Genomic DNA, 10,168 nt, shown 5'->3' with positions numbered 1-10,168 from the left:
TGGGGTCCCTATAGCCCCCTATGGCCCAGGGGCGGTGCTCCCAGTGCCCCTCCAAAGCCTTCCCAGTGCTCCCAGTGCCCCTCCAGTCTCCCCCAGTGCCTCCCAGTGCCCCTCCAAAGCTTTCCCAATACTCCCAGTTCCCCCCAGTCTCTCCCAGTTCCCTCCCAGTCTCTCCCAGTTCCCCCAGTCTCTCCCAGAGTCCTGCAGCACCTTCCAGTGCTCTCCCAGTGCTTCCCGGTCTCTCCCAGCACCTCCCAGTGTCCCTCCAGCACCTCCCAGTGTCCCCCTATATCTCCCAGTGCCCCCCCAGCCTCTCCCAGTGACCCCCCACGCCCTCCCAGCTCCCCCCAGCGCCCCCCAGTCTCTCCCACTGCCCCTCCCGCCCCTCCCAGTGCCTCCCCCCGACTGTCCCAGTCCCCCCCAGTCTCTCCCAGTGCCCCCCCAGCCTCTCCCAGTGCCCCCCCCGCGCCCCCCCCGGACCCCCCCAGTGCTGGGCGCGGCACCTGACACACAGCGACTCCTACGTCCTGCGGCTCTGAGGGGGGGGACGGGGACAGGGGGACAATGGGGACAGCAGGATGGGGGCATGGGGACACGGGGACAATGGGATGGGGACATGGGGACAAGGACATCGATATGAGATTAGGATGGGGACACTGGGACAAGGACATTGGCACGGGGACATAGGGGTGGGGACATCGGGACAAGGACATTGGGATGAGGACGTTGGGATGGGGACACTGGGACAAGGACACAGGGATGGGGACATCAGGGTGGGGAGAGTGGGATGGGGACATTGGGATGACATCGGGGTGGTGGCATTGGGATGGAGACATCAGGATGGGGACATCGGGATGGGGACATTGGGACAAGGACATCGGGATGACAGGATGGGGACACTGGGATGGGGACATGGGGACAAGGACATTGGGGTGGGCACATTGGGATGGGGACAGTGGGACAAGGACATTGGTAATGGGGACACTGGGATGGGGACATTGGGACAAGGACATCAGGACAAGGACATTGGGGTGGGGATACGGGGACATGGGGACAGGGGGACAATGGGACGGGGACAGAGGGATGGGGATATTGGGGACAAGGAGATCAGGACAAGGACAATGGGATGGGGACATCGGGATGGGGACACAGGGACATGGGGACAGGGGGACAAGGACAGTGGGATGGGGACATTGGGGTGGGGACACGGGGACAAGGACATCAGAATTGGGACAGCAGGATGGTGGCATCGGGATGGGGACACAGGGACAAGGACACTGGGATGGGGACAGCAGGATGGGGACATGGGGACAGGGACATCAGGACAAGGACATCGGGATGGGGACACTGGGATGGGGACACTGGGGTGGGGACACGGGACAAGGACATCAGGAGAAGGACATTGGGATGGGGACACGGGGACAGGGGGACAATGGGATGGGGACAGCAGGATGGGGATATTGGGGACAAAGACATTGGTAATGGGGACACTGGGATGGGGACAGGGGGACAGGGGGACAATGGGCTGGGGGGGTCAATGGGGGGAACTGGGAGGTAGTGGGAGGGCACTGGGATGGGATGGGGGGGGCACTGGGCATACTGGGGGGCACTGGGGGGGGTTATTGGGCATACTGGGAGGGATTGTCCTTGAGTTTTTGTTTTGTTTTGTTTTGTTTTGGGGGGGGGGAGGTGACAACAGCCCCCCCTTGCTGTCCCCACTGTCCCCACAGGGACACCAGCAGCAGTGACGACGACTCCGGCAGCGACTTCGAGGCCACCCTGCAGGAGAAGCGGGGGGCTCGGGGGGGGCCCAGCACCCGCCTCCGCCCTGTACGTGTCCCCTTTGTCCCCCCCCCCGTCCCCAAAGCCGTGCCCTCCCTTGTCACCCCCGTGTCACCTCCGCAGGTCCCCAAACATCCCCGGAGGGAGCCCAGCGAGGACGGCAGCAGCTCGGAGGAGAACGTCCTCTACCAGGCTGTCATGGACGGCAGGGTGGCCATCGAGGTGACACGGGGACAGGGGGGGACATGGATCAGGGGGGGACATGGGGACATGTTGGGGGGCACGGGGACACACAGGGATAAAGGGACACGCGAGCAAAACCAGCTCCCAAAGGGACACGGGGACGTGTCCACCTTGGGAAGGGGACATGGGGGGGGGGGGGGGGGGGGCATTTGCTCAAATGTGGGGCCACCACGTGTCACCACAGGCCACCACATGTCACCACGTGCCACCACGTGCCACCACATGTCACCACGTGTCACCACGTGCCACCACATGTCACCACGTGTCACCACGTGTCACCACGTGTCACTGTGCCCGCAGGTGGCGGTGGACGAGTGGCTGCAGGGCTACAAGCGGGACCGGGAGCCGGCCTTCCTGGAGCTCGTCAACTTCATCGTCCGCTCCTGCGGCTGCCGAGGTGCGGCCGCCCCGCTCCCCGTCCCCCTGTCACCCCCCCGGGGGACGTCCCCGTCACCCGCCGTGTCCCCTCCCGGCAGGCACGGTGACGCTGGCCATGCTGCGGGAGCAGCAGAACACCGAGATCATCCAGCGGCTGACCGAGACCTTCAGCGAGGTACTGGGGGATGTGTGGTGGTGTGGGGATGCCGCCATCTTGTCTCCTCTGTGAGGCGGCCATCTTGTCACCAGTGTGACGCTGCCATCTTGTCCCCTTGCATCCCCACCACTTCATCCCTTTGCGTCCCCTCCATTTTGTCCCTTTTGTGACTGCAGCATTTTGTCCCTTGTGTCCCTGATACTTTAGTTTTGTGCACTGTTGCCGTTTTATCACCTCTGTGAGGCAGCCATCTTGTCACCACTGTGACGTCATAGAATCGTAGAATCATAGAATATCCTGAGTTGGAAGGGACCCTTAAGGATCATCAAGTCCAACTCTTGACACCGCATAGGTCTACCCAAAAGTTCCGACCATGTGACTAAGTGCCCAGTCCAATCTCTTCTTATATTCTGACAGGCTCGGTGCAGTGACCACTTCCCTGGGGAGCCTGTTCCAGTGTGCAACCACCCTCTCTGTGAAGAACCCCCTCCTGATGTCAAGCCTAAATTTCCCCTGCCTCAGCTTACCCGCGTTCCCGCGGGTCCTGTCACTGCTGTTAATGGAGAAAAGGTCTCCTGCCTCTCGACACCCCCTTACGAGGAAGTTGTAGACTGCGATGAGGTCTCCCCTCAGCCTCCTCTTCTCCAGGCTGAACAGGCCCAGTGCCCTCAGCCGTTCCTCGTACGTCTTCCCCTCCAGGCCTTTCACCATCTTCGTAGCCCTCCTCTGGACACTCTCCAACAGTTTCATGTCCTTTTTATACTGTGGTGCCCAGAACTGCACATACCTATTGTTTTTTTCCATTAGGGAGTCAATCTGTGGAGGGGAAAGAGGAGGATATTTTTTCTTACTTGATTACTCTCCCTTTCTCCTTCACCACCCCTGTATCCTCCTGGATCACTCTGCCTTCCTCCTTCACCACCCTCTTATCCCCCGAGCTTGTCACAATAGCTCTCCAAGATATTGAATATCCTTGGGATACTCAGACCACCATAGTCTTGTTGTTCTGCCTCCTGAATGCACTTCAGATTCTGCTTAAAGTTAAACAACTTCTTAGGAAGCTCATCCGGAGATCTGCCCGGAGGCAGTATAGTTGTGGGTGGCAGGGAGGATGGGAGGATGTGGGCAGGCATCTAGAGCAGTTGGCACCTCCAGTGTTTTGGAAATTCACCCCTGAACAACTGCAAAATCCTCAAAAACTGGCAGAATGCTTGAAAAAAAGGTGCCATGATTCTGGCAGTTCCAAAGTAACACAAATCATTGTAACGTGCTGGGGCCTGGCTCATGCCTATCGAGCTGCCATTGATACTGCTATCAACTTAGTGACAGACCCTGCGGCCACTCCAAGCCCTGTGACAGATCCAACGGCCACTGTGACCCCTACGGTGGACTCTGCAGCCGCTCCAACTCCAGTTCCTGCAGCCGCTCCAGCTCCTGTGGCTGTGTCAGAGAAATGAGCGGTAGCAGTGCAAGTTGACCCTGCAGAGGGTATTCCAACCCCTGTGGCAGACCCTGTAACAGGGTCAGAGAAACGAGCGGTAGCAGTGCAAGCTGCCCCTGTAGAGAAGGTGAAAAAATGGTATAGAGATTCAGGTCGTTTAGAACGCAGAGAGTCTTCTGCCAAATCTAGGTATAGAGATGACGGAGACGACGACGACGCTGGGTCATCAAGGATTCAGGAGGAGGAAGATGAGGATGCCGAAAAGTCAACAGTAACTACCCGAAGCCTAAACGAGCGTGAGTTACGAGATGTGCGAAAAGATTTTGGTCGTTGTATAGGTGAGCAGCTTGTCACCTGGCTGCTCCGGTGCTGGGACTCTGGAGCCAATTGTGTGGAATTAGATGGCAGGGAAGCCAAGCGGCTGGGATCCCTTTCTCGAGACGCCGGCATTGACAAAGCAATTGCAGATGGAGCACAATCCACCAGCCTCTGGAGGCGTCTCCTCTCAGCTGTGAGGGAAAGGTATCCCTTCAAGGAAGAACTTTTATGTCTACCAGGCAAGTGGACCACTATGGAGAAGGGAATCCAGTACCTGAGGGAATTAGCCGTACGGGAAGTGATTTATGAGGATCCAGACCTCAGACAAACATCCAAAGACCCAGATGAAGTCAGGTGTACACGACCCATGTGGCGGAAGTTTGTACGGAGTGCACCATCATCATATGGCAGCTCATTGGCAATAATGGCCTGGAAAGAGGATGAGGAACCCACAGTGGATGAAGTGGCTAAACAACTGCGGCAGTACGAAGAAAGTCTCTCCTCTTCCTTACAGGCCTGCGTCTCAGCTGTGGAGAAACTTTCTGAAAAGGTTCACCAACTTGAAGAGAATCTATCTTCCTCCCCACCTGAACCAATCGGTGTCCAATGACCGAAAGAGAACACCTGGGAGAAACTTTCTGAAAAGTTTCACCAACTTGAAGAGAGATTATTCTCCTCTGTACCTGTACAGAGCAGTGTCTCAGCTATCAGGGGTAGGCGTTCATCTACACAAGGAAGACGATATGGTGGTTACTCACCCCATGCCACCCTGTGGTTTTACTTACGAGACCATGGAGAGGACATGAGAAAATGGGATGGAAAATCTACCGCAACCCTAGAGGCACGGGTACGTGAGTTGCAAAAGAAAACAATCAGGAAAAAAGGATTCTCTGAAAAGTTTGCTGCTCCAACTTCCAGCAGACAGTCCTTCAAACACAGAAACGAAGAAGATTCTGACCAGGATTAGGGGGGCCCTGCCTCCAGCCAGGGGGAGGAAAGGGACAATCGAGTTTATTGGACTGTGTGGATTCGATGGCCTGGCACGTCACACGCACAGAAGTATAAGGCTTTAGTAGACACCGGTGCACAATGTACTATAATGCCATCAAGCTATAAAGGACCAGAGCCCATCTATATTTGTGGAGTGACAGGGGGATCTCAGCAGTTAACTGTATTGGAGGCTGAAGCAAGTCTGACTGGGAATGAGTGGGAAAAGCACCGCATTGTGACTGGCCCGGATGCTCCATGTATCCTTGGCATAGACTATCTTAGAAGAGGATATTGCAAGGACCCAAAAGGGTTCCGGTGGGCTTTTGGTATAGCTGCCTTAGAGACAGAGGGCATTAAACAATTATCTACCTTGCCTGGTCTCTCAGAGGACCCCTCTGTTGTGGGGTTGCTGAGGGTCGAAGAACAGCAAGTGCCAATCGCTACCACAACTGTGCACCGGCGGCAATATCGCACTAACCGAGACTCCCTGATTCCCATCCATAAGCTAATTCGTCAATTGGAGAGCCAAGGAGTGATCAGCAAGACCCATTCACCTTTCAATCGTCCCATATGGCCAGTGCGAAAGTCTGATGGCGAGTGGAGACTAACAGTGGACTATCGCGGCCTGAACGAAGTCACGCCACCACTGAGTGCTGCAGTGCCGGACATGCTGGAACTTCAGTACGAACTTGAGTCGAAGGCAGCCAAGTGGTACGCCACAATTGATATCGCTAATGCATTTTTCTCCATCCCTCTAGCAGCAGAGTGCAGGCCACAATTTGCCTTCACTTGGAGGGGAGTCCAATATACTTGGAATCGGCTGCCCCAGGGGTGGAAACACAGCCCTACCATTTGCCATGGGCTGATCCAGTCTGCGCTAGAGCAGGGGGAAGCTCCTGAACACCTGCAGTACATCGATGACATTATTGTGTGGGGTGACACAGCAGAGGAAGTTTTCGAGAAAGGGAAGAAAATAGTCCAAATCCTTCTGAAAGCCGGTTTTGCCATAAAACAAAATAAAGTCAAAGGACCTGCACGAGAGATCCAGTTTCTAGGAATAAAATGGCAAGATGGACGTCGTCAAATCCCAATGGATGTGATCAACAAAATAACAGCTATGTCTCCACCAACTAACAAAAAAGAAACACAGACTTTCCTAGGTGTTGTGGGGTTTTGGAGAATGCACATCCCAAATTACAGTCTGATTGTAAACCCGCTCTACCAAGTAACCCCTAAGAAGAATGAGTTTGAATGGGGCCCTGAGCAACGACAAGCCTTTGAACAAATCAAGCAGGAAATAGTCCATGCAGTAGCCCTTGGGCCAGTTCGAACAGGACCAGATGTAAAGAACGTGCTCTACACTGCAGCCGGGGAGAACGGCCCCACCTGGAGCCTCTGGCAGAAAGAACCTGGGGAAACTCGAGGTCGGCCCCTGGGGTTTTGGAGTCGGGGATACAGAGGATCTGAGGCCCGCTATACTCCAACTGAAAAGGAGATATTGGCAGCATATGAAGGAGTTCGATCTGCTTCGGAGGTGGTCGGTACTGAAGCGCAGCTCCTCCTAGCACCCCGATTGCCAGTACTAGGCTGGATGTTCAAGGGAAGGGTCCCCTCTACGCATCATGCAACTGATGCTACATGGAGCAAGTGGGTTGCACTGATTACTCAGCGGGCTTGAATAGGAAAGCCCAGTCGCCCAGGAATATTGGAAGTGATCATGGACTGGCCAGAAGGCAAATACTTTGGGATATCATCAGAGGAGGAGGTGTGTCGTGCTGAAGAAGCCCCACTGTACAACCAGTTACCAGAGAATGAGAAGAAATATGCCCTGTTCACTGATGGGTCCTGTCGTATTGTGGGGAAGCATCGGAGATGGAAGGCTGCTGTATGGAGTCCTACGCGACGAGTTGCAGAAGCTGCTGAGGGAGAAGGTGAATTGAGTCAGTTTGCAGAAGTGAAAGCCATTCAGCTGGCTTTAGACATTGCTGAACGAGAAAAATGGCCAGTTCTCTATCTCTACACCGATTCATGGATGGTAGCAAATGCCCTGTGGGGATGGTTACAGCAATGGAAGCAAAACAACTGGCAGCACAGGGGCAAACCCATCTGGGCTGCTGCATTGTGGCAAGATACTGCTGCTCGGGTAGAGAACCTGGCTGTGAAAGTACGCCACGTAGATGCTCATGTGCCCAAGAATCGGGCTACTGAAGAACATCAAAACAACCAGCAGGTGGATCAGGCTGCTAAGATTGAAGTAGCTCAGGTGGACCTGGATTGGCAGCATAAAGGTGAATTATTTATAGCCCGCTGGGCCCATGACACCTCAGGCCATCAAGGTAGAGATGCAACATACAGATGGGCTCGTGATCGAGGGGTGGACCTGACCATGGACGCTCTAGCACAGGTTATTCATGACTGTGAAACATGTGCTGCAATCAAGCAAGCCAAACGGTCAAAGCCTCTTTGGTATGGAGGACGATGGCTGAAATATAAATACGGAGAGGCCTGGCAGATTGATTACATCACACTCCCTCAATCTCGCAATGGCAAGCGCCACGTACTTACAATGGTGGAAGCAACCACCGGATGGCTGGAAGCATATCCTGTGCCTCATGCCACCGCCCGGAACACCATCCTGGGCCTTGAAAAGCAAGTCCTATGGCGACATGGCACCCCAGAAAGAATAGAGTCAGACAATGGGACTGTGGTGTAAATGCCTGAAGTAACTAGGAAAATAAAATTAACATTCATGCTTTTAAGAAAAAGGTACAGCATTGAAGAGGCTTTCAGGCTAGGGCATAACTGCATTACCTGAGCGTTCCCTAGGCTCCCAACCTTAGATGCTATCGCGCTGGGGAAACTTGGTGTGCTAGCTCTAAGGAACACCACGGAGCGTGGAGTGGAGTGGAGACACCACGGCTAGGCTCTGTAATCAGGTGGGGCCTCGATTGTTCTTGTGCACAAAGCTGCACTTTTTGCCACCCTAAGCCATCTTTTGACAAATGCTGTACCCTAGTGTACTTTTTGCTCATTACAATATCATTATAATACCAAAACACACCTCCATCCCAAAAGCTACCCGCCTCCAAGGTGCGACCACCCCCCACCGAGCATGCGCCCTGAATTTCTCGGAGCCTATTACTTTAAACGGAGACGGGAAAACTTTACACCAATCATAACTAAGATATGCTTGACTAGAGCCACTCAAGCTCCACCTAGAAGATAGAAAATAATATAAATTGGCCCGAGAGAGAGGGGATGTTAGGGAAGATACCACCGTCAGGGGAGATACCATCCCGAGGACATACAACATCCTTAGGACCTCCTGATTCCTGGGATCAGTCGACGGGCTGAGCCTCTCTTCCCCCCCCATTGGGACGCCTTTGGGTGAGATCTGAATATTTGCTTATAAATCCCTATAGAATCTTTGATCCTTTCAACGCGTTTATTTCTAGGCTGCGCACCTGTGACACCTGTAAACACCTGTAACATCTATAACACCTGTAACATCTGTAACACCTATAACACCTATAAAACACCTACAACACCTATAACACTTGTAACATCTATAACATCTAACACATCTGTAACATCTTTAACACCTAGAACACCTGTAACACCTAGAACACCTGTGTATTTCATGCATACTAGCTTGCTTTTGCAGACAGTCACTATCGCCGGCAATCCAAAAGAACCTGATTATCTGTTGCTCTAATAAACCATACTTGATTGCATTGTGATAGCTCTCATTAATGCAACTAGGGTGAGGGTGGTTATCCGTGATAGTTCAGTGTTCTGAATCTAACCAGACCCCCAGACGGTTAATGCATTTTTGGTGAATGTCTGAGCGGACCCCCAGGTGGTTAATACGTTTTTGGTTAATGTCTGAGTGGACCCCCAGGCGGTTATTACATTTTTGGTGAATGTCCGAACGGACCCCCAGACCGTTAATGCGTTTTTGGTGAACGTCCGACTGATTCAGTACTCTGAACCCAACCGGGCCCGTAACGGTTAATCAGCTACACCCCTTTAACGCAACAGAGACTCACTTCCGAAACAACTTTATAGACACTTGGGCCAAAGAGCATGGTATTGAATGGGTGTATCACATCCCCTATCATGCACCAGCCTCCGGGAAAGTTGAACGATACAATGGCCTGTTAAAGACTACCTTGAAAGCAATGGGCGCTGGGACGTTCAAAAACTGGGATACGCATTTGGCAAAGGCCACCTGGTTAGTCAATACTAGGGGATCTGCCAACCAAGCTGGACCTGCCCAATCCAACCTGTTACGTACTGTAGATGGGGATAAAGTTCCTGTAGGGCATGTAAGAAATACGCTGGGTAAAACAGTCTGAGCTACTCCTGCCTCAGGAAAAGGCAAACCTCTTCGTGGAATTGTTTTCGCTCAGGGACCTGGATACACTTGGTGGGTGATGCAAAAGAACGGAGAGGTCCGGGGTGTACCTCAAGGAGATTTAATACTGGGTGAGAATAGCCCATGAACTGAATTGTACCACGTGAATTATTATATAATACTGTATGTTATCACTACCATGACTACTACAGGTGACTAATTAGAATGTATGGAAAAGAGTGTAACCTGAGCATGACAGAAATGGTATGGAATAAGGGGTGGAGAGGTGTCCTGGTTTCAGTTAGAACAGAATTAATTTTCTTCCTAGGAGCTGGTGGAATGCTGTGTTTTGGCTTGGGATGAGCAGAGTGCTGAGAACACCCCGATGCTTTAATTGTTGCAGAGCAGTGCTTACACCAAGCCAAGGACATCTCAGCCTTTTGCTCTGTCCTGCCAACGGGCAGGCTGGGGGTGCAGTAAGAGCTGGGAGGGGACAGAGCCA

The 10,168-nt window shown here is 53.2% G+C and overlaps 1 protein-coding gene across 1 annotated transcript; it reads left to right on the top strand.

The window, feature by feature from the left end:
* Positions 1-1,578: 1,578 nt before the first annotated feature.
* Positions 1,579-2,802, top strand: LOC119714860 (cohesin subunit SA-3-like). Its single transcript, XM_072032206.1, has 5 exons — positions 1,579-1,830; positions 1,906-2,004; positions 2,326-2,422; positions 2,502-2,578; positions 2,737-2,802. The coding sequence occupies exons 1-5, from the start codon at positions 1,579-1,581 to the stop codon at positions 2,800-2,802; spliced, it is 591 nt and encodes a 196-aa protein (XP_071888307.1).
* The last annotated feature ends 7,366 nt before the right edge of the window (positions 2,803-10,168 follow it).

The sequence above is a fragment of the Anas platyrhynchos genome, chromosome 37 (genome assembly GCF_047663525.1).
Source record: "Anas platyrhynchos isolate ZD024472 breed Pekin duck chromosome 37, IASCAAS_PekinDuck_T2T, whole genome shotgun sequence".
In the NCBI taxonomy this organism is placed as follows: domain Eukaryota; kingdom Metazoa; phylum Chordata; class Aves; order Anseriformes; family Anatidae; genus Anas; species Anas platyrhynchos.
The sequence above is the reverse complement of the archived record's forward strand: the minus strand, read 5'-3'. Positions and strand labels throughout refer to the sequence as shown.